This window comes from Talpa europaea, assembly GCF_964194135.1.
Source record: "Talpa europaea genome assembly, chromosome: 7".
NCBI classification, from domain to species: domain Eukaryota; kingdom Metazoa; phylum Chordata; class Mammalia; order Eulipotyphla; family Talpidae; genus Talpa; species Talpa europaea.
Window position 1 is genome coordinate 92508712 of NC_140074.1, and position 24531 is coordinate 92533242.

Here is a 24531-nt window from a genome sequence, read left to right on the forward strand (position 1 = left end):
TTATACACATACTGGGTACAGTCAGAAGCGCGGGAGGGTGAGAGAATTCACCAGAGCCAGAGCGGGGAGCAGAGCAGGCAGAAGGACCGAAGTACACTGCTGAGGGGAGCAGCGGGCGGCAGGAGAGGTCTGTGCGCCATGTGGGACCCTCCTCCAGTGGCCGGGGAGCAGCTGGGGATCGAACCGGCGCCTCCGAGGCCGCAGGCAGCTTCGCAACCCAGCGCTCAACTGCTGCGTGTATTGGTTTTTAATGGACATTAATTTTCTAATTGGTTGGGTCAGTACTTGAGAGTATGACTGCTGGATTGAATGGTAAGACTGTGTTTGGCTTTGTAATAAACTGCCAAACTCTCTTCCAAAGTGGCTGTATCATTTTACACTCCTATCAGCAATGAGAATTTTTACTCTGCATCCTCATAAATATCTAGTATTGTTAGATTTTTTGAATTTCAGCCATTCTGAGGGGTATGTAGTGGTGTTTCTGTAACCGGAAGACAGGAGTTTGGGCCACCTATCCCCACTGAATGCCAATAAAATAAAAGGAACTGAATCTTTAAGATGTGCTTTAATCAGACAGCTGGCAATCTGAAAGACAGGGGTTAACACCCTGAAGAAACTGCCTTAACATTTCATTTCCAGCTGGCTTATTATAGTGAGTTGTACAAAGACAGTTCAGCAGTAAGCAGGCTTTCACTGCAGCCAGGAGATTGTGATGCCCAACCCCTAGCACTCCTTATCACCCTCCTGGACACCTGGCTTCATGCTCCTCCCAGGGTGCTGAGGCTGGTCTTCAGATAGCGCTGGGTCCCAGCACTCCTCCAGGCGTGTCCTTGGCTGGAAAAGTAACTCAGAGCAGAAAGGCCATAAACAATATGTGTGTGCAGATTCCCTTTACCATTCACAGAGTCTTACCCGATCTTCTCCCCTCCTTAGCCCCTATCATTTCCTGCTGTTTTAATTTTCAATTCTTTTTTTTTTCAAGATTTTTTTTTTTATAGAGGCATGTTTTTATTTATTTGTTTGTTTGTTTGTTTGTTTGTTTTGTTTATACATGCACTGGGTACAGTCAGAAGCACGGGAGGGTGAGAGAATTCACCAGAGCCAGAGCGGGGAGTAGAGCAGGCAGAAGGACCGAAGTACACTGCTGAGGGGAGCAGCGGGCGGCAGGAGAGGTCTGCGCGCCATGTGGGACCCTCCTCTGGTGGCCGGGGAGCAGCCGGGGATCGAACCGGCGCCGCAGAGGCCGCAGGCAGCTTCGCAACCGAGCGCTCAACCGCTGCGCCACCGTGGAGGCCCTAATTTTCAATTCTTCATAACAATGTTGAGCATCTTTTCATATGCTTTCTGCCATCTGTATATCTTTTTTCCTCAGCTTTATCGGGATGTTACTAACATATAACATGTAAGTTTAAGGTATACAACCTGATGATTACATATATATTGTCTAGTGACTAGTACAGCCCTCTAGGTTTACATAAAATTACCTGTGTGGTGGGGGAGAGTGGTGATAAATTTTAAGATCTACTCTTTTAGGGCCTCCCCTGGTGGCGCAGCGGTTGAGCGCTGGGTTGCGAGGCTGCCCGCAGCCTCTGCAGCACCAGTTAGATCCCTGGCCACCGGCAACGGTCCCACACACAAAAAAAAGTAACAAATTTCAAGTATATAATACAGTATTATTAACGATGGTCAGCATTCTGTTCATTAGATCCCCAGATCTTATAATTGCAAATGTGTACCATTGTATATTTTATTTAGTAAGGTGTCTTTTCAGACCTTTTGCCCATTTTCTAAAGGGTTGTTGTTTCCTTGAGTTTAGAGTTATTTGTGTGTATATACACAATGGGATACTATTTATACTAATCAAAAAAGATAAACTCATGCCATTCACAGCAACATGGATGAAACTAGAAGGGATTATGCTCAGTGAAATAAGTCAGAAGGAAAAAAAATAATTGGTTTCAGTCGTAGGAGAAATATAGGGAATCTAAACAAAGGGTCAGAAAAAAAAGGAAAACTCATGAAACACATTTTTATGTATAGACCTGAGGTATACAGCAGGGGAGGGGGAGGGAATATGTCAAAATAAGGAAGAGGACAAAGGACTATTGTGGAAGGTTCAGGGGTGATACGGTGTGAGTGAAGAAATCAACTTGTACAAAAAAAAACAATGTAAGAAAAAAAGTTATGTGTTATAGAAGGAAATATAGGCGAAACACTACGTGACATTCACATCAAAGACATCTTTACAGACACATCACCCAAAGCAGTGATAGTGAAGGCAAAGATAAACAGCTGGGACTACATCAAATTAAAGAGCTTCTGCACAGCAAAAGAGACAATAACAAAAACAAAGAGAAACCCCACCGACTGGGAGAACATTTTGCACACAACACTAATGATAAAGGATTGATCACAAAAATCTGCAAAGAGCTGATGAGACTCAGCAACAACAAAGAAAATAATCCAGTCAAAAAATGGGCAGAAGAGCTAAAAAGAAACTTCTCTGAAGAGGAAATGCAAATGGCCAACAGGCATATGAAAAAATGTTCAACATCACTTGTAATCAGGGAAATGCAAATCAAAACTACCATGAGATACCATGGTATCTTACACCAGTGAGAATGGCACATATTAAAAAAACTAGCAACAACAAAAGTTGGCAAGGATGTGGAGAAAAAGGAACTCTCCTGCACTGTTGGTGGGAGTGCAAACTGGTCCAACCACTATGGAGAGCTGTGTGGAGATTTCTTGACCTACAAAACATATGTATACAATAACTGGGGTACAGGCCAGAGGAACAGGGGGTGAGAGGATTCACCAGAGCCAGAGTAGGGAACAGAACAGACAGACTGACTGAAATACACTGCTGAGGGGAGCAGTGGGCGACTCAGGAGAGGTCTGCTGCGCCATGTGTGTAGCTCCCTGGCCAGGGATTGAAGTTGTGTTGCAGTGGCTGTGGCTAGCTTCATAAGTTGTGTCTTAACCCCTTGCACCACCAGGGAGGCCCAATAAATAAATATTTTTAAAAAAATTGCCTAACTGAATTTCCTCTTGCGCCTCCAACCTCTCTTGTCTTATCTATACTTAAGATATCATGTGAAGCCAGTGGGTATAAGCTGGGTCTCTCCCACATATATAGGAGGTATATCTGTTATTAATAAAACTTCGTGTTTTTTTCTCTTGTCAGTCTATCTGATGCTAGTTTGACAATTTGCCAGCATAGAAGAACCCAGATGTATACGGGACGATTTCCTTTGCTAAGAAAAGAAGTTTTAAATTATAATAATAGATCAGGGCCTCTCTGGTGGCCTAGAGGTTGAGTCTCAGTGCTATCACCTCTACAGCTTGAGTTTGATTCCCGGCCAGGGAATTGGCCCACATATGGTGCAGCCGACCTTTCCTGTCTTGCCTGCTCCCCTTGGCAGTGCGTTTCAGTGGATCCACCTGTTCTGTTCCCCACTCTGTCTCTGGTGTGTCATCTCAACCCCCATGCCTCTGACCTACACCCCAGTTCTATGCAAAAAAAAAAAGGTTTAGCATCAATTTTTATCTTTAACAAATCATCCTCTTGATGTTGTTAGTGCATGCCTAAGGGCTACCTAGGGAACCTCAAACTGTTAAGGGATGAACACTCTGAAAGGAGTCCAGCCATCCACTACAAAGGAAGCAGACTCATAGTGTTAAAGATCTTTAATAGATCTTTAATAGATCTTTAATAGAATTAGTGCACATAGAGAGAAGAGAAGAAAGGATATTAGTTTCCCAATAAAACCTCCAAAAGTACCCATCCCCTCATGGGCAGATACCTAGCTAAACAGGATCAGCCTGAAGCAGGATGGCTGAGTCCCAAAAGTTTGCCAAATATCTAAGTTACCTTCTGGCAAGGAACCACAAGAAAGGGGTTAGGCAGGTCTGGGACGGAAGGAGAGACGCACAAATATACATCAAGATAATCACTGCCGTTGTCTATGCCAAAGACAGCCTCCCCATGTGTCTCTCACCCACATGTGTCTTCCAAGTATGTCCACATCTCTGCCACATTGTCTCCTCTAAGTCTCCTTCCCATCAGTACCAGGGTGCAAGTCAGGTCACAGAAGCAAGACAGAGACTGGTCCACCTGCCTTCAGTGTTAGCTAGTCTACTTGGCGCCACCCCTATTTCCCTGTAGCTCCCCTTGCTCAGGAAGTCTGGTTTATGGCATACTAGGACTTCTTTTTTTTTTTTTTTAATAGAGGCATGTTTTATTTATTTATTTGTTTGTTTGTTTTTGTTTATACATGCACTGGGTACAGTCACAAGCGCGGGAGGGTGAGAGAATTCACCAGAGCCAGAGCGGGGAGCAGAGCAGGCAGAAGGACCGAAGTACACTGCTGAGGGGAGCAGCGGGCAGCAGGAGAGGTCTGCGCGCCATGTGGGACCCTCCTCTGGTGGCCGGGGAGCAGCCGGGGATCGAACCGGCGCCGCAGAGGCCGCGGGCAGCTTCGCAACCCAGCGCTCAACCACTGCGCCACCGTGGAGGCCCTATACTAGGACTTCTAACCCAAGGTGGCTGCATAATAGCGGGGGCAGAGAAAATGGTGTCCATTCATTGTTTTGCAATGTTCTTCCCCCACCTTTTTTTTTTTTTTTTTACAGATTTATTTATTTATGCATACAAGAGCTGGGGTACAGGCCAGAGGTGTGGAGGTGAGAGGATTCACCAGAGACAGAGTGGGGAACAGAACAGGCAGATGGACTGAAATACACTGCTTAGGGGAGCAGCAGGCATGATAGGAGAGGTCTGCTACGCCATGTGGGTTGCTCCCTGGCCAGCTGGGGATCGAACTCATGCTGCAGTGGCTGCAGACAGCTTCATAGGTTGTGTCTTAACCCCTTGCACCACCAGGGAGGACTTTCCTTTTCACGGAGATCCCTCTGTATTACTGTTATATCTAAAAACTTACTGCCACACAGCTTGGTTACCTCATATTTTCTTCCACAAGTTCTAAAGTTTTATATTTAAGTCTATACTCTTTCTGAGTTTATTTTTGCAAATCGTATATGATCTGTGTGTAGATTTTTTTTAACATATGAATATATAATTGTTCCACCTTTCATTGAAGAGATTGTCTTGTTTCCATTGAGTTGGCTTCATGCCTTTGCAGGTCTATTTCTGTGCTCTCTATTCTATTCCATTGATCTATGTGTCTATTCTTTCACCAATACTCTGCTATTGTCATTTTTTCCTGGGTATGAATCTCCTTTGACAAATTTGAGAGTAGAGGTATAACACAAAGGTGAACCCAGGTGTGTGAGAGAATAGGTGGGGCCTGAGAAAGGGGAAGAAGGATGATGCAGAAGCTTGAAAGGCACTGAGCTGTGCTTTTCTGCACTGCAGCCTCAGGTGACCTGGACGCAGATGGATTTGGGCTGTAACACCTTCAGTGCTCAGACTCCATCTGGTGGGAGTTGGACAGAATTCGCTATCCTTAGATCAAGAACCTATATCAATGGCCAGAGCTGGCCGTTCTTCCTCATTGACCTCTTCCTAATTTTTCTGATAGAACAGCAGGTCACCTACCCTTAATGACTTGCGGCAAACCCGAATGAGACTTCAAACCAGCAGGATCAGAAGCGCAAATCTGTCTCTCTTTGCATCTCCCCTCTGTTTTTTTTATTTTCAGGCCACCTCACTGAATGCCATCCAGGCCTGTTGCCCAACACAGTGGAAAGAGTGTGTTTTTGTATCTCTTGCTGCTTAATGAATCAACTCAAAACTTAGTGGGTTAGGGCCTCCCCGGTGGTGCAGTGGTTGAGCGCTGGGTTGCGAAGCTGCCCGCGGCCTCTGCGGTGCCGGTTCCATCCCCGGCTGCTCCCCTGCCACAGAAGGAGGGTCCCACATGGTGCGCAGACCTCTCCTGCCGCCCGCTGCTCCCCCCCAGCAGTGTACCTTCTGTCCTTCTGCCTGCTCTGCTCCCCGCTCTGGCTCTGGTGAATTCTCTCACCCTCCCGTGCTTCTGACTATACCCAGTGCATGTATAAACAAAAAACAAACAAACAAATAAATAAAACATGCCTCTATTAAAAAAAAAAAACTTAGTGGGTTAAAATACAAACCATTTCATTGCTCAGGAGTTTGGGGATCAAGAATCTGGGGAAGGTTTGGGGGCGGGATGGGGGAGGAGGGTGACATATGACATCAGATGGGTACCTGGCTGGGACAAGAGTGTCCAAGAAGACCTTGCTCACATGTCTAAGACCTTGCCTAGCTGATGGCTGGGACATCCTGGCTTTTCAAGTGACTTCTTTCTCCATAGGGCTTTTTACCCAAATGTATTTGATGACTGGCTACTAAGAGAATAAAATAGAAGCTTCCAGTCCTCTTAAGGCCTAGCCCTCAAACAGGCACAGTGTCAATTCCTCTGCATTCTCTCTCTTTTTTTTTTTTTTTAAAGATTTATTTATTTATTTATACAAGCACTGGGTACAGTCAGAAGCGTGGGAGGGTGAGAGAACTCACCAGAGCCAGAGCGGGGAGCAGAACAGGCAGACAGACAGAGGACACTGCTGAGGGGAGCAGCGGGCACAGCAGGAGAGGTCTGCGGGCCATGTGGGACCCTCGCCTGTGGCCAGGGATTGAACCGGTGCTGCAGAGGCTCGGGGCAGCTTCGCAGCCTAGTGCTCAACAGCTGGGCCACCGAGGAGGCCCCCTTGCATTCTCTTGATCAAGCAGTTTATTAAGGCCAGTCCAGAATGAGTCGGAGAGGAAATAGATTTTCCTTCTTAATGGAAGGAGTGTCAAAGCCACATTGCATAAAGACATTTGGGATGGGAGGGGTCATTGCAACCATCTCTGAGAACAATCTATCAGAGAAAGTAATCTCTTCAGGGCCTCCCCTGGTGGCGCAGGTGGTTGAGCACAGCGCTGTGAAGCTATCCGCAGCCTCTGCAGCATCGGTTTGATCCTGGCCAGCCAGCTGGCGAGGGTCCCACATGGCACACCAGACCTCTCCTATCTCGCCTGCTGCTCCCCTCAGCAGTGTATTTCGTCAGTCTGCCTGTTCTGTCCTTCCCCCCCCCCACCCCCCGCTCTGTCTCTGGTGAATCCTCTCACCCCTCCCGCAAATCTGGCCTGTACCCCAGTTCTTGCATAAATAAATAAATAAATCTTAAAAAAAAAGTAGTCTCTTCAAATAATTGGAGCAGAGTCCTATGTGGATTATGCTGTGGTCCTGCTGTGACATACTCACCCTGAAATAATTTTGGTAGTCAGGAAAGAGAGAATATGTTAACTGGCTGCTCCCTGAATGAGCCATGTGGACTAGCCTATGGAGGGGAAGGTCTCCAAAGAAAAACCAGGTTCTGAAAGAAGGAAGAATGTGTGTGGAGCTGGTTAAACTTTTGCTGTCTGTCCACTTCCCCCCACTGTTGCTCAGAAATCCTCTTTGCCTGTTCTGCCCATAGATTACCCACAGTGTAGCCTCTTTTTGTTCCTCCAGCCTCATATTTTTCTTTTCATTTCATCTAAGCTTCCTTTTCCCAGTTCTCCAGATGGGCCTGATTTCCTTTTCACTGTGCCTTTGCTTGCTTGGTCCCCCCAAGTGGTTACCCATGCCTTGCCTCTTGGTCTGGCCAAACTCTACCAGATTTCCAAGGAACAATCTAAGTACCTCTCCTCCATGAAACCTTTCCCATGATGAGGTGAGTGGCATAAGGGAGACTGAAAGAGGGTGAGAGCTGCCTAATGTGGAGGTAAAGAGATGAGAGATAAAAATCTAAGGACTTTTCCATCATTTCCAGAAAAGTCTTCCAGCAAAAGCAAAACCAATCATATTGTAGGTCCTAAGGTTACTTCATTAATCATGTTTCAAAGGAAAAGTTCTTTTGTTTTCTTTTTCTTTTTTCTTTTTTTTTTAAATGCATCTGTATCTTTTTTTTTTAATTTATTTTTTTTTTTTTTACTTATTTATACAAGCACTGGGTACAGTCAGAAGTGCGGGAGGGTGAGAGAATTCACCGAGCCAGAGCGGGGAGCAGAGCAGGCAGAAAGACCAAAGCACACTGCTGAGGGGAGCAGCGGGCGGCAGGAGAGGTCTGCGCACCATGTGGGACCCTCACCCTGTGGCTAGGGAGCAGCCTGGGATAGAACCGGCGCTTCAGAGGCTGCGGGCAGCTTCGCAACCCAGCGCTCAACCGCTGCGCCACCGGGGAGGCCCTGTTTTCTTTTTAAAAAATACATTCATTGCAACATTAACTGTAATGGCAAACGTTGGATGCTACCCAAATTTCCTGCACTAGGAAATAAATTGTAATGGTCAAGTTTCTTTCAGCAGTAAGTGATAGAAACCAAGCTCAAACTAACTTAAGCAGAAAGGGGAATTCAGTGGTTCAGGAAAGTAACAGTCCAAAGGGTGCAAATTGTGTTGTCTAGCCCCCTCCATCTCCTGCCTCTACTTCTCTTGGGCACTTGGGTTAATTTTCTCCCATTATTAGCTATTTTCCTCCATTGTGGGGGAATGGAGGCCATATTTAATTACTTTAGGCTTACATTGTCCCTGCCTTGTGACCTTGGAGAAAGTGGCTCTTTCCTAAGGAAGGAGATTGTCCTGGCTTGGACATTCTCAGGCCAGACTCTGTGGGGCAGAGAAATGGTGTACAGTGTTTGACCAAACCTGGGTCAGGTGGCCTGGAGGAGGCTGTTATGACTGGCAACCCCACTGGACCGCATGGAGTGGTTGAGGATGGAATGTTTCCTGGAAGACTCCTACTGCTGTTACCAGAATGGCAAAAATCTAGTTGATGCATTATTAAATTCCAGGAAAGGTTTAGCCACAAAGACCATGTACCAACATGAAAAATGGTTATAGGGTAATGGTAAGAGAAGGCGGAGGTATGAGGACAGAACAAATACTTGAAGGCAGAATGGTAATAGGGCAGAACAAATACTTGAAACGATAAAGTACTTTTGAAATATAGAAAACCAGAAACTCTTTGCTTTGTGGAGTGCTGGGGAAATGCATAATTACACTAAAAACCTTCAGTACTTTTGTAAAAAACAATTATACAATAAAATACATTGGTGCAAAAAAAGAATCTGGTGTAGAGCTCATGGTATGATTTTCAGATCTCAGTTTGTTTTTGGAATGAGATAAGGACTAAATAAAGTGAGTGGTTTAGTCATCCGAAAAGTCATAATTTTCATCTTTGTAGTTGCTTTGAGCAGTGGCCCAATGGCGTCTCTCTTAGGAGTGTTAGAACTATTCTCTGCCTTTGGGTGTGGGGGAGGTGTTTCCCCACTAGACCTGTGAGAAACCTCCCCAGGTGGGTCTGTCTGCCCTGGATAGAGAAAAGAAAGGGAAATAAACTCAGACCAGACAGGAAGACAGTAAAGATGCAGGGGCTGCCTGACCCATCTAATTCAATCTCTTCTGCCTGCATCCCCCCTCAAGCTTGGAGTGCTTCATGTTTACAACTAATAACCAGCACCTCTGGGTTAGGAATCTTTTTACTGTTATTTTTGTAAATAGCAAAAGTAATAAATACATTCCCATCTCAGTAATAACAAATCGTAACAGGATTTGTTTGGCTACACATGTGTATCTATCTTCTTTGATAGGGTCTTAGAACACTGTTGGAGACAAGATTTCCTCTCCTTGGAAGCCCAGAAGAATTGAGAGGTGGGGGCTGGGAGGTTGAATGCCTGGTCCTGGTGTGTGTACATGCACACCAGTGTTGTGTGTGGTTGTATGATATTTGTATAGAGTGATGAGGTGTGGTATATATGTGCTGGGTGTGGTGTGTATGTGATGTGTGTGTATGGTGTGTGATATGTGTGTATGTGGGGTGGGGTATGATGTGTGTGGTGTATGGTGTGTGCATTTGGTATGTGCATGTGTGTGATGTATAAATGTGGCATGTGAGTTGTCTGTGTATGGTGTATGTATGTGGGGGGTGTAAATGTGGGGGGTGTGGTATATATGATTGTAGTGTGTGGTATGTGTATTTGGTATAGGGTGTGTGAGTGTGTAGTGTGTGATTAGTGTGAATATGGTATGTGTGTCTGGTGTGTGTGTGTGTGTGAGGGATGAAAAACTGGTGGGGTCAACAGAATTATGGAAATGGTCTCTGGGGAAGGATAGTCTGGGGCATAGTGAGCTGTTGGGAGAATTCAATTCATTTTGGCTCAATTTATCAATATTAAGCACCTGTTATGTGCCTGACCCTGTTTCAGAACTTTGGGATACATCCATGAACAAAATAGATAGAGATTCTGCCTCCAGGAAGCTTACTTTATATTATGAAAAGCTAATTAATTATAAACATAATATGCCAATTTAAAATTAAAATACATGGTATGTTAAAGGAATGATTTCTATGGGAAAAGGAAGGTCAGAAAGTGTGCATGTGTGGGTTGCAATTTTAGAGTGATGGGGCAGGCCTCCTTGAGAAGGTGATCATTGAACAATGTCTTAAAAGAGGGGAGGTCCTGGGAAGGAGATTTCCAGCCAGAAGGCATAGCCAGTACAAAGGCTTTGGGGCAGGAATGTCCCCAATAGAAGTTAAGGGCTTTGGTCATGATAAGGCCTTTGTTTTTTACTCTAAGGGAAAAGGGGTTAAAACACGTTTTTATGTTTTTATCTTGGTTTTCTAGCTTTCCTTTCTAGTGCCTTAGTTTGGGGGGGAGGGTGCGTGTGTGAGAGAGAGAGAGAAGGTCAGGCAAAAGCAGGCACGGGATGTTGGACAAAGGCCCCCAGAGTTCATAACTTCTTTCCACTACTCTACTTCCCAGGCTGGGGTGTGGTTCATTCTACCCCCTGGGCTATTTTTATGACATACCTCCCAGCCCTGGGAACTCAGTTCATCAATCATAGGGAAAATTAGAGGTAAGAGGTACCCCTGCCCACCCACCCCAGCAGTACTGACGCCCAACCAATTAACATCAAAACCTTCCAGTGAGACTGGGAGAGACAGGGGCTGGAACTCAGAGAATAGGGACTAAGAATGGTGGAGGCAGGGGTCCCAGCAAAGGTCACGCCCACACGGAAGAGTCAAATGTCAGATCTCCCTCCCTACCTCCCTATCCCCTCACCCCCAATACACACACACACACACACACACACACACTCCTGACACAATGGCCGGGTGGGGCTGAGGAACTGGCTTCCTCTGTGGAGATCTCAATCTGGGTCCTTAGTTCCCGCCCCAGAAACACATGAACGGACACAGAGACCTGGCTTCACACTCCTTGTTCCAAGGGGCAGGCAGGACAGGCTGAAAACAGAACTGCTTTCAAAGAGATTAAGGTAAATTTAGGGAGAGGGAGAATGGGCCGGGTGAGGGGAGTTCCTTGGTGCGAAATAATGGGCTGGTTCACACTCAGGAGAACAGGTTGGAAGCTAAAGGAACATGCTGTCTTGTGGGGTGTGGGAAAGATGGCTAGATACACCATCCCTTCATCCCTTAGTTGAAATTGAGGTATCTAGACGCCGGTGTCCTACCACCAGCTCAGTCTGTGCCAGTGACACCACATCCTCATCCCAGCCCCTGTCCACCCCCAGCTCTGGCGTGCCCCTATCCACACAGCAGTGCCCACAAACTATGCACGAACAGAATAGCCCACCCACCACACCTGGATTTCAGCCCTTCCCTGCCCTAACCTCCGAGACTGGGATACAGGGTCCCTCACGTCTTCCAGAGCACCAGTGTGCGCATGTGGAATGTGGTGCAGTTTGGGGGGGTGTCCGGTTGGGAGGGAGGATCTGATTCCTGTTTCCTGCCCCTACTCACTCAGCCCTGGGAGGTGACTGAGAGTGGAGAGGACTCAAGGGTGAGTGTTTGGGGCCAAGTACCTGGGTCCCTGCAGTAGGCCTTAATTGGGGGAGGGGGACAGGAAGTAACTACAGGTAGCTAAGAGAAGGGCGGGACTGCTGAGGGGGGCAGAGGCTGGGGAGGAGCTGGCTTACTGGTGAGGGCACTGCCTGGGTCACCTCGATAAGGGGCTTCCTGCCAGAACACAGAAGCCATTGAGCTGTAAGACTCAGTCTTTAGCCCCCACCCAGCATCATTTCCCAAGAATCCAATCTGGGTCCTGGAGGAATTTGACTCCTTGTTGACTCTGGAAGGAAGTTTGGGGGTGCCCCTGCCCCCAGCCCTCATCCTATAGCCCTCTTAGTTATGCAGCCATGGGAGGACGGGAAGCCCAAGCTCCGTGTCCTGGCTCCACTGGTCTCTGCCTTCCGTCTGGTCTCCCGACCACTTCTCCAAGCATCCTGGCAGGACCCAGGCTGCCACTGGGGCTTCTCTCTATGAACAGATGGGGGGCAGGGGGCAGGTAGGGATAAGAGGATGGCGCAGGAAAGACCATGCCCGGGGCCTCCTGGTCTCTTGGGGTCAGAGGCTCCAGGAATCTTCATGGCAGGAAAAGGAGACTAAAAATAATCCGGAAAGGGAGAGTCCGGAGAGAGGAACTGGGAAATGGGGGGTGGAGAGCCTGTTGGAGCAGGGAAATAATGATGCATCCCTCAAAGCCCAAGCCTGTGCATGGTATGAGTGTGCTTGTGTGTGTATGTGTGTGTGCACGCACGCGCGCGCGCACACACACACACACCCCGTATTCCACATACTTAAAACACACATGCAAACCTCCACAGCACACACCACACACACACAACACACAGCCATCATGCAGGCCCCTGGTGGTGTTATCAGCAAGCAGAGGTCCACTTATTGGGGACAGTTCTCTTGTACCCCATGCCCGCTTAACTGGGTCTCTATATAGGTGCTTCTACCCCAGCCTCCTCCTCCTCTCTGGCTTTGGCAGAAGTCAGAAGACTGAGAGAGAATTGTAGGTTGGCAGGGCCAAGAAGAGTTGCCAAGTGGGTCTAGGGACCGAGGGATGGAGAAAGGAGGGGCAAGAGGTGGATGGAAGAGAGAAGTCAGTGGAAATGAGAGGAAGTGACCAGCCTTCCCTCCTGACTAGTGTATTTGCTTGCAAAAGATTTCGGCTCAGAGGTTTCAATCTAACCACAGGATGGGGGCTAAGGGGAATGCTTAGCAAGTGTTTCTCTTTATCCCTCCCTCTTCCTCAGGGGATGACTCCTGCATACTATCTCACTCCTTCCAAGAGATCAGAGGAAGATGTCAGCCCAGTCTCTTCCAGCAGCAACTCCCCCTACCCAGAAACCCCCTCGGATCATCCGCCCCCGCCCCCCTTCACGCCCCCGGGCTGCCCAGTCCCCAGGCCCCCCCCACAATGGTTCTCCACAAGAATCTTCCCTCACCTCCAATGATGCAGCTACCCCAATGTGCACTCCCATTTTCTGGGAGCCCCCAGTCTCATCCCTCAAGCCCCCTGCCCTTCTTCCCCCTTCAGCTTCTAAAGTCAGCCTTGACTCCCAGGCTTCCCCAGATTCACCTTCTAGCACCCCCAGTCCAGTGTCCCGGCGCTCCATCTCCCCAGAGCCGGCTCCCCGATCTCCAGTCCCCCCACCCAAACCCTCAGGGTCACCCCACACAACTCAGCTCCAAGTCTTGGCTCCCGATAGCTCTTCCTCAGGCTCCTCCTCAGCCCCCGGCACTGTGCGGAGACTGGCTGGCAAGTTTGAGTGGGGGACTGAAGGCAGAGTGCAGGCTGTGGATGCCCTGGAGCCCGGGCCTCAAGGGGCAGTGGATGTGAATGGGGAGAGAGAGAGTCCCCAGGGCATCTTCAATGGGAGTGGGTCTCAGGATAACGGGCCTCCTGGTAAGTGTGTCAAGGGATTAGGGTGGGTTCAATTCAGCTCACCTACTTTACTTTCCATACTTCAACACTGGATACTTTCAGGGGCTACCTTTTCAAAAATGACTTTTATGTTTGGAAAATCTAATTTTCACACTTCTAGAGATTGAAGAGAGTCAGGGTCAAGGAAATAGATGCCTGGGATTTGACCTCTGTGTTTCTTCTTCTATTTTTTTTTAAAGATTTATTTATTTATGCATGCAAGAGCTGGGGTACAGGCCAGAGGCGTGGGGGGGGGGTGGTGAGAGGATTCACCAGAGACAGCATGGGGAACAGAACAGACAGATTGACCGAAGTACACTGCTGAGGGGAGCAGCGGGCAAGTCAGGAGAGGTCTGCTGCGCCATATGGGTTGCTCCTTGGCCGGCCGGGGAATTGAACTCGTGCTGCAGAGGCTGCTGTGGACAGCTTCATAGGTTGCATCTTAACCCCTTGCACCACCAGGGAGGCCCTGACCTCTGTGTTTCTGCTGCTGGATAAGCTAAGGGGAGGGAAAAGGTCTGGGTAGGGTGGGGCTTCTCCTTAGGACACCCCTGTCTCCCACAGATGCTGCCCTGGTCTGCCCTCCCTCCTGCCCTTGTGTCTGCCATGTAGCTCGGCCTGGCCAGGAGCTCCGATGGGTGCCTGTGGGGGGCTATGAGGACATCCCCAGGACTCTCTGTCGGGCCTCCCCACTTCGAGCCTCCCGCTCACGCCCCAATCCTCCAATTGTCAGTAAGCCCTCAGTTGTTCTCACATCCTATCGTTCCACTGCTGAGCGCAAACTCCTGCCACCCCTAAAACCCCCCAAACCAACTCGAGTCAGGCAGGATACCATCATCTCTGAGGACCACCCACTGCCAGATCTCGATCTGCCCTCCGAAGATGGAATCAAAACAGGTACAGGGCATGGGGAGTGGACCTCTGGGCTGGAAAGGGAAGGGGTCAAGGTGGAGTGGGCCAAAAACCAATGAACTACGACCCCCAACAGGACCTGGGCTTTTTGTTCCTCCACCAGATGCTGTTTTGGGGCTGATAGGAGTTGTAGTGTTTATAGTCATGGGTGTCTGGGGAGAGTCCTGGGGCTCATGGAGGTTTGTTCTCTTAACTCTGGGTTCTTTCTCCAGGGGACAGTCCTCGTGAAATTCCTCGGAATGCTCCTCCAGCAACCATGGAGGGAAGGTACCAAATACCTCCCCTTGTCTCACTCCCACCTGAGGGCCTGCAAACCTCCAGGTTCAGTTAAATCCTAATTCCACAAAGTGCAGTGAAGGAGGGCTCCTGGTTTCTAATCTTGGTTCCATCCCTTATCAACTGTGATACCTTATCCAAGTCACTGAGCCTTTCTGGGTCTCAGAGTCCTCATCTGTGGAGTGAGGATAAGCACACCAGCTGCTTCACAGAGCAGATGGAGTATGCTATTGGTGAAGAGCCAGCCCATAGTGTGTGCTCTGTTTTAGTTCCCTTCCCTCAGCTTGAGTCTCCATTGCAAGTATTGTCTGCAAATCCATTTGTAAACTACGTGCATCTCTTCTGTGTTTTCTGGGCTTGTTTATCATTTTGGGTTCATCATTGTTATCAGAGTTAATCTGAGCCCATTCATTTATCCAACAATTTACTCACTGTTCTGGTTTATTTATTTATTTATTTATTTAGTTAGTTAGTTATTAACTTCGGTGAATGGGTGGTGGTGTGATGATCAGAAGAGTGGGGAGTGGGGGAGGTGTAAGAATTTGGGTTTGATCAGACTGAGTTTCACAGAGGCACAAATAGGACAGTCTAGACAACGGTTGCTACGTGAGTAGGATCCAGAGACTTGGAAGTCTCTGGTACACATTAGTGGAGGTAATAGGAATAGATAAGGGGTGGTGGGAATTGTATGGGGACTATAACCAAGATGAAAATGCATACATTGTGCAAAAATGATGTAAAAATATATATATAAATAAAGGAATAGATAGGACTCCCTTGGTGCAGGGTCTTCCATATAACAGGCACATTAAAAAAGAAATTGGTGTTTGATCAGGATTCCTGCATATAACCTGCATGCTAGTTATGCAGTCCCTTATACTGTAATGAGACACCACCCCCTGAAGGTGTATTACAGCAGTGGCTCTGGGGGACTCCCCTTTCTCTCTCCACAGGGAGGAGGAAGGGCTGGAGCTGTTGAAAGAGCAAAACTGGGAGTTACCCCTGCAGGATGGTGAGCACCTCTGGATCTGGGATGAGGGAGGGTGCTGTGATGATCAAGCAGTGAGGAAGGTTCTGGGGTACTGGGTTTCCCTGATAAATGACATCTGCTCTCCAGAACCCCTGTACCAGACCTACAGAGCTGCTGTGCTGTCAGAGGAGCTATGGGGGGTCAGTGAGGATGGGGGTCCCTCTCCAGCAATTCCTGGGGATGCTCCCACCTTCTCACGGCCCCCTGGACCTCGAAACACACTATGGCAGGAACTTCCGGCTGTGCGAGCCAGTGGCCTCCTGGATACCCTCAGTCCAGAGGAGAGACGCATGCAGGAGGTAGGCATACCTGGGCAGGAAGACAGGTCTAGGGAAGAAGCATCTGGACCGGGTGGGAGCTGAACTTTCCACAACTCCCTGCCCTCCCTGCTCAGAGCCTGTTTGAGGTGGTGACATCTGAGGCCTCCTACCTACGCTCCCTGCGGTTGCTGACAGACACCTTTGTGCTGAGCCAGGCTCTCCGGGACACGCTTACCCCACGGGATCACCATACCCTCTTTTCCAATGTGCAGCGAGTCCAGGGAGTCAGCGAGCGGTCAGTGGGGTCCCAGCTTTCTCCCTGTGCCAAGTTTTCCCTTCCAGGGGCCCAGTTGTGCCCAGTTCTTCCCTTCAGCACCCAAGGGACTGGCTCTCTGCCCCCCTCCATTAACTGTTCCCCCACTCCTTCAGGTTCCTAGGGACATTGCTGTCCCGAGTACGCTCTTCCCCCCACATCAGCGACCTGTGTGATGTGGTGCATGACCACGCCATGGGGCCTTTCTCGGTGTATGTGGACTATGTGCGAAACCAGCAGTATCAGGAGGAGACCTACAGCCGCCTCATGTGAGTGTACTAGAGGGGGAGCCACGGGTGGGAGAAGCTGGGGAGCAGGGGTTGGGTCCAGGTCAGGGTAGGTTGGGGCATCAGGGAGATGCAAACAACCTGGGCCTGCTTCTGCAGGGACACGAATGTGCGCTTTTCCGCGGAGCTGCGGAGGCTGCAGAGCCTCCCGAAGTGTGAGCGGCTCCCTCTGCCGTCCTTCCTGCTGCTACCCTTCCAGCGCATTACCCGGCTCCGCATGCTGCTGCAGGTACCTGCCAAGGCTTGGGCCTTTTGGCCCCACCAGCCCTGTTGGAGAACTCTCCCCAGTCATTATCATTTCCCACCATGAACACAGAAATCCCTAAATCAGGACTCCGAACTGGGCCTCTAAATCCAGGATCTCCCAAACCTTTCCTGTAGCTACGCAAATGTTTAAAGGAGCAGTGTGGGTGAAGGAAAAGAGCCTCTGGCTAGAGTCTAGATTTAGCTCTGCCACTAACTGCTGAGCAGGTCTCTTCTACTCTCTGGGTCTTGGGGGGAATCTGGTGAGTTGTCCCTGAAGCTTCTTCCACTGTAGTCTGCCACTGCATACTACCCCAGTGGGGATGACAATCATCCCCAAGAACTAAAGATTGGTTCTTTGAAGGGGGGGAGTGCAAAACATTTCTTAGATATACCAGTGGTTGTGGTTCTCCAAAGGGCCATGGTACTTAGATACTCAGTATCTACCTGTGGTATTAAAATTTTGTGGTGATTTAAAACACATATAGTACCATAAAGCAATGTACCTCAATAAACATAATTTTTAAAGAGAAATTTATGACAAAATAAAGTAAAATTTTATGGTGAGAGGGATAACTAGGGAAAAAAATGTCTAAAAAGTTTCCTTAGTGGGGTAATACTGAAAAAAAAAAAAAAAGATTGAGAACTACTCTTTCATTGCAGAGTAGAAACTTCTCCCAACACTAGAATTTTTTAAAAGTATTTTTTAAAAAAGATTTATTAATTTATTTACACAAGAACCAGGGTACAGGCCAGATTCGTGGGAGGTGAGAGGATTCACCAGAGACAGAGTGGGAAACAGAACAGGCAGACTGACGAAATACACTGCTGAGGGGAGCAGTGGGCACGACAGGAGAGGTCTGCCACGCCATGTGGGACCCTTGCCGCCTGGCCGGGATTGGACAGCTTCACAGGGTGGCGCTCAACCTCCTGTGCCACCAGGGGAGGCCCCACAACTAGATTATTAGCATCTTTATGTTGTCTCCAGCTTAATATATCCCCATGTAGATGACAACAAAAACAACATAATAGTAATAATCACAGCTAATTAGTTATTGAGTACTCTGTCCTGGGCATGGTTCTAAGTGCTATACAACCACTCAAACTTACCAACAACTGTAGGAGGGTAGGAACTATTGTTGACCCCATTTTATAGATGAGAAAACTGAGGCACAGAGAGGTTAAATAACTTCCCCCAGATCATACAAATAATATTTGAAGGAGACAAAATTGAAATTGAAGCACTCTTCACCACTCTGCTGTATTGTTTATACTAACTATTGTGTTAATAACTGTTAGAATAATAAGCAACCTTCTTTTCAGGATTTACTATGTGACAAAGACTATGCTAAGTACTTTATTAACTTTTGAATCCTCAAAACAATGCTATTGGTATCCTAGGTAGATGTTATCTCCATTTTACAGATGGGGAAACTGAGGTTCAGAGAGGCAATATGACTTGCTTATTATGCAGATGGTGAGTGACCAGGTCTCTCAGCCTCACTGAGGCTGGTCCCCCAACTTTGTGAATTCCAATGGAGCACTTTGCCAAGTTAAATACAGCACTCTTTGAGCTGCAGCCCAGGGCACAGAACAGGGGGCCCAGTCACCCTTCTTCCTTGTTCCCAGAATATCCTGCGCCAGACAGAGGAGGGGTCCAGCCGCCAGGAAAATGCCCAGAAGGCCCTGGGTGCTATCAGCAAGGTGGGCAAGAGGGGATGCTCAGGCTGGGGGAGGGAGAGATCCAGGCTGGAGTCCTGGGTAGGGAGACATTCAGAGGTGCAAAGGAAGCAGGATTGGTGACATGGCTCCCTGTACCCAGATCATTGAGCGTTGCAGTGCCGAGGTGGGGCGCATGAAACAGACAGAGGAGCTGATCCGGCTCACGCAGAGGCTACGCTTCCACAAAGTCAAGGTTAGTCCCTGCCCATCTGGTAGCTACCCTCCCTCCTTTTCCCCACAATGCTTGGAGAAGCTAGAACTTCTCCCTGCTTCCTTGCAGGCCTTGCCCCTGGTCTCCTGGTCAAGGCGCCTGGAATTGCAAGGGGAGCTGACTGAATTAGGGTGCCGGAGAGGAGGCGTGCTTTTCACTTCACGTCCTCGATTTACCCCCCTTTGCCTGCTGCTCTTTAGTGACCTGTTGCTCATCACCCAACCCAAGAGGTGAGTCTCAGGGAGTGTGGGCAAGCCCAGGCAGGGGTGGAGAGAAGTCCAATTGGACCTCTGCTCGCCTCTGAACTTCTTCTCTGGGCAGTGGGCAGCGACTACACGTTCTGGACTATGCTCATCGTTCCCTGGTCCAGGCTCAGCAGGTTCCAGACCCATCTGGACCCCCTACTTTCCGCCTCTCCCTTCTCAGCAACCACCAGGGCCGCCCCACCCACCGGTTACTCCAGGCTTCATCCCTGTGAGTTGTGTCTCCTCAGAAAACACCCCTTGAAACCCTCACCTGACCTCTCAGATTGGTCGTCCTTCCCCATCTCTCTCTCCTTTTTCCTCTGTCTAATTCCGAAGATCTCGTGGGCTAATTGTGACCCTTCTCTATGTCCCCACAAGATCAGACATGCAGCGCTGGCTGGGAGCCTTCCCTACCCCAGGTCCCCTTCCCTGCTCCCCAGACACCATCTATGAGGACTGTGGTAAGTTGCCATAGAGGGGAAAAGAGAGTCTTGAGGGGATCATTGCGGGGTTGGGGTTGGGGAGAAGCTAAAAAAGGTGCTGATCTCACTGTCCTGTCACTGACCCCTAAGCAGATTGTTCCCAGGAACTGTGTTCAGAGTCTTCGACACCAGTCAAGACAGAGGCACGGAGTCTGGAATCCAGGGCTCCCTTCAAACACTTGCACAAGAGCCCTGAAGGTGAGAAGGCCTTTTATTTATTCATTCAATAAATATTTATTTAGCACCTAGGAAGGGCTGCTCACCATTCTAGGTGAGCAACTGAACACATGGCGATTCTTGTCCCTGCTGGAGCAAACATTCTAGCAGAGGAGAAACAATAAAGAAAAAAAAAGATGAATAAGTAACTTATATAGCTGAGGATAAGAAATGCTATAGAAAAACAAAAGTGGAACAGAGTCAAGGAGGTCAGGAGTCCCAGGGTGGGGAGTTTATTATTTTTTTTTAAAGATTTATTTACTTATGCATACAAGAGCTGGGGTAGAGACCAGAGGTGTGGGGGCTAAGAGGATTCACCAGAGACAGAGTGGGGAACAAAACAGGCAGAATGACCGAAGTACACTGCTGAGGGGAGCAATGGGTGAGTCAGAAGAGGTCTGTTGCACCATGTGGGTTGCTCCCTGGCTGGTAGGGGAATTGAACTCGTGCTGCAGAGGCTGCTGATTGCTTCATAGGTTGAATCGTCTTAATTCCTTGCACCACCAGGGAGGCCCAGGGTGGGGAGTTTGAAACTTAGAATAGGGAGCTCCAAGTGAGCTATCTGTTCCCTGATGTGAGGCATGTAAGTACACAGAATGTGAGGCAAGAGTCAGTGCAGAGACCCCCTGGCCAGTGTGTTTGAGGGGCAGTAAGGGGGGTGGCTCGAGGGAGTGAAGAAAGCAGAGAAGAGCCAATGAGATCCTAAGGTAAATGGGACTAGATCACATCAGTCTTCATAGACCCCTGTAAGGACTTTGGCTCTCACTCTGTGTGAGATGAGCAGCCATTGCAGGGTTTGACAGAGGAGTGACCCCACCTTCTTTGATGCTGCTGTCATCTTCACCTCCACTGTCCAATGACCTTTCTACCAATATCGCAGACTTCTCCACTAATTCCCACACCCACTCTCAGGCATTTGACCCTCCAGGGCCTCCTTTCCCTCCTTACCTGCCCCACTTGGGTCTGTCTCTTTCCCCAGGCTGGCTGAAAGGACTTCCTGGGGCCTTCCCTGCCCAGTTGGTGTGTGAAGTCACAGGGGAACATGAAAGGAGGAAGCACCTTCGCAAGCACCAGAAGCTTCTTGAGGCTGTTGGGCCCTCTTCAGACACCCCCAGTGCCCCCCCACCTTAATGGAGCCTGGGGAGGAGGCACAGGTTGGGACAGCTGGCAGCTGGCTGTGGAGAGGACAGAACCCATTCATCCACTGGAATCGCTGTCAGTGGAAACGCTACCTCTAACGGCAACCAACAGGGAACAAACTTCAGGACAGGGCAGCCAATGAAAATGGGGCCGTCGGAGCTCACACATCAGGGAGAATGAGGATGGCTTGAGTTTGTTGCCAATGGAGACAAATTTAGTACAGAGCAGCCAATGGGTGCTGAGCTGACTGAGCCCTTGGCCAATGAGCATCCCTGCTATGCTCATAGCTAAGGAAGAGGAAGCTAGATCAACGCAGCTAAAAAAGACTGGGTTGCAGATAAAAGTCCTAGAACAAAAGAGCCAACAGTAGTGAACAGGGACCCATGCAGTCAAAAGAGGGGTCCAAGAGATCTCGTGACCCTGCTTGGTTCTATAGCAATGATGGATCCTGCCTTTTGAGTCTGGGAAGTGTTAAATTCTATTCCTGGGGTGCCTCCTGTGCCCTCTCAAGCTACTTCTCTTCTAGAAGAATCCACAGTGTGTGTCTCAGAGGATCTGTTTGTCTTAGTTCACATGTCAGGAAGGTGATTCTGTTGAACTTGGTGTGTGTGCATGGTTTTTCTCCCCTCCCAGATGATTTCTTTCCTACCCCTCATTTTTCCTATTACTTTCTCCAAGGAGCACACTGACTGAGCTCCAGAGGACAACGTGCTTGGTGTGGCTTGGCAGTCAGAAGCCAGAGCTGGGGATGAGAGCCCTAGGTTTTGGGTCTCTTTGAGGCCAGTGTTCCATGACAGTGGAGGATAATGTTATGGTACAGTCAAGCTGCCTGGCAGAGTAGCCCAAGGGACTGAAGATGGCCAACAGCTGGGGCCTGAGGCTCCTGGAAGTTTTCAGGCCCTTCTCCTTGCCCCACAGTTTGGCCTCCATGATCTCTGTCTGCAGACCCTCTGACCTGAGCTATAATCAGTCATCTAGCCTCAGGTCTGGACTTCGGATTGGCTCTGGGTCCCAGGTTCAGGTGAAGAAATGAGAGTTCTGGATCATGAGTTGGCTGGTGAGCTAGGCCTGAGCTTTCTTGCCTTTACCCTGGTCCTGTCACAGAAACACTGGGCCAGGAAGTGGGGAGAGAAAGGAGAGCCAGTGCTGCTGTCCAACTCCATCTAAAGCACCTGCTTCAAGATGAGAAACTGCTCAGGTGAGAGATGCAGACAGGGCAGAGCAGACAGTGAGGAGGGCCCCAAGCATCCCATGCTAGGTCATCACACCTCTTCTTCTGCTCATACATGGCAACTTGCCCAGGATAGAAACTGCCACACTGACCTCAGGAGGTGCAGAAACTCTGAAAGAGGGAGCAAAGCATTGGCATTTGGCATGTTCATGACTTTGGAGATTCACTGGCAAATGAAAAACCTTCAATAAATGTTGGTGGAACTATATTGAGGCTCTTCAGGGGACTGTGTACTTAAAGGTGGTTTCCAAATATGGTTCCCAAATGGGTGGGGCTGGTTGGAAAATTATTCTTTGAGATTAGGGCTGGGTTCTGCTGGGAACCGAGGGTTGTAGATCAGCTGCAAGACATGAATGTGTTGGATCACGCATAGCTCAAGGCCTAAGAATCTGGCAGTGGCAAGTTTGGAGATGCTGGGGTGTAGGGCTACTGCAGGTTGGAGAAAAAGACAGGGCAGGGCCACCTACAGCTGGGGCTCCAGGCTGCAGTTGTACCGAGAAGGCAAAAAATAAATAAATAAAAAGACAGCAGCAATAAAGTTTCTCTACAGATCAGTCAAATATCTCTATATTTAATTCAGTTCAGTTCTAGACCTATTTATTATTAAGAGTCTTATGCTCTACTGATTGAGCTAGCCAGGCTTTACACCTATTTATTGAGTGTTTTCTATGTGCCAGGCTCTCTGTATCTGAGAAGAAAAAGACAAGGGATTTGCCCTCCAGGAGTCTATATTCTAGGTTGGGGTGCAGATGGGGAGAATAATTACTAAGTAAACAAGTTAATAAGAACATAGGACCTCCCCTGGTGGCGCAGCGGTTGAGTGCTGGGCTGCAAGGTTGCCCGCAGCCTCTGCAGTGCCGGTTTGTTCCCCGGCTGCAGGCGAGGGTCCCACAAAAAAACAAACAAACAAAAAAAAAAACATAAAGTCAAGTAGCAATAAGTGTTATGTAGAAAATTCAGCAAGGGCCATGATAGTGTGTGTGTGTATTTAGGTGGAAGTGATGTTTGAGTTGAGACCCAAATGACAAGAAGGAAGTGGCCCTGGGAAGACCGGTGCTAAGAGTATTCTGGGCAGGGGGTGAAGGGAAGTGTGGGTGACAAGAAGGGAACTGAAGCCCAGGAAGAGAATATAGTGGTAGTGAGAGGGACCTGGCACTTGTGCTCCTTCAAGGTTCCTGGTGGGGAGAGCCAGACTCCTCTGTGCTCCCTTCTCCCTCAGAGAAAGAGAGAGACAGACAGACACTCAGAGGCAGACACAAAGCTTTGCATGTATCCTATAAATATTCCTCCCAGCTCCTCACCCCTTCCCCAAGTCCTGTTACTTAGGAAGCACCAGCTACAATCCATATGTTCTAATAGTGGGATAATAGGGAGATGAGTCTAAATAAGAATCGTTTGGAGGACAGAAAGGCACATAAAATACAACCACATGTTCGAAAGTGACTGAAAAAACGGAGGGAGGGAGACATCCATATTTCTGTTACCATAGATACCCCTTTCTATCTTGGGGTGATTTGAGTATTTGTGTGAAGTCCTGGAGGGGTCTGCGTTCTGGGAGCCTGTCTGAGAGGGCCCAGGAGCATGAAGCAGCTATCAGTTTTACATAGACGCATGCTGGGGAGGTGAAAGACACGAACATTTTCCTTCCTTCCTTCCTCTCTCTCGCTTTCTCTCTCTTTCTTTTCTTTCAGATTTATTTATTTATACAAGAACTGGGGTACAGGCCAGAGGCACGGGAGGGTGAGAGAATTCACCAGAGACAGAGCGGGGAGCAGAACAGGCAGACACTTCTGAGGGGAGCAGCGGGCAAGACAGGAGAGGTCTGCTGCACCATGTGGGTATCTCCATGGCCTGCCAGGAATCGAACCCATGCTGCAGAGGCTGCGGACAGCCCCACAGCCCTGCCCTCAACCTGTTGTGTCACTGAGGAGGCCCGAGATGAACATTTTCATAGGGTTTGGAAAGGCCAGGTTCCAGAAGTGCCTGTCGGGGCAGGGTGGGGAAGCTGTGTCCACTTTGGGAGTCTCTCTGAGGATGTGCTCCTCTAGTCACAGCCCTGTTCTTCTTATTTGTAGCCACCATATTTGGGGAGCTGATGATAAAACACGGCACTGATCCTGCTTTGCCCTTCTACAAAGCGTGGCTTCCCCAAGCTAGGTCATCACACCTTAGCTGCGAGGTGTTGCACTTGTGACCACAAGCAACCGTAGATGTGAAGAACACCC

General features: G+C 48.8%; 1 protein-coding gene and 1 pseudogene across 2 annotated transcripts in view; one reads left to right on the forward strand and one right to left on the reverse strand.

Moving 5' to 3' along the window:
- The window catches only part of LOC311173822 (large ribosomal subunit protein eL27-like), a 754061-nt pseudogene that overhangs the window by 655093 nt on the left and 74437 nt on the right, over positions 1 to 24531 (reverse strand). The gene's annotated exons all lie outside the window — the stretch shown is intronic.
- ARHGEF15 (Rho guanine nucleotide exchange factor 15) lies at positions 13117 to 21066 on the forward strand (the record flags this gene model as incomplete). Its single annotated transcript, XM_084237025.1, has 15 exons — positions 13117 to 13720; positions 14303 to 14635; positions 14863 to 14917; positions 15880 to 15938; positions 16044 to 16255; positions 16351 to 16511; positions 16646 to 16798; positions 16916 to 17045; positions 18689 to 18763; positions 18882 to 18974; positions 19062 to 19222; positions 19314 to 19466; positions 19616 to 19698; positions 19813 to 19917; positions 20915 to 21066. The coding sequence occupies 15 exons, from the start codon at positions 13117 to 13119 to the stop codon at positions 21064 to 21066; spliced, it is 2529 nt and encodes an 842-aa protein (XP_084093151.1).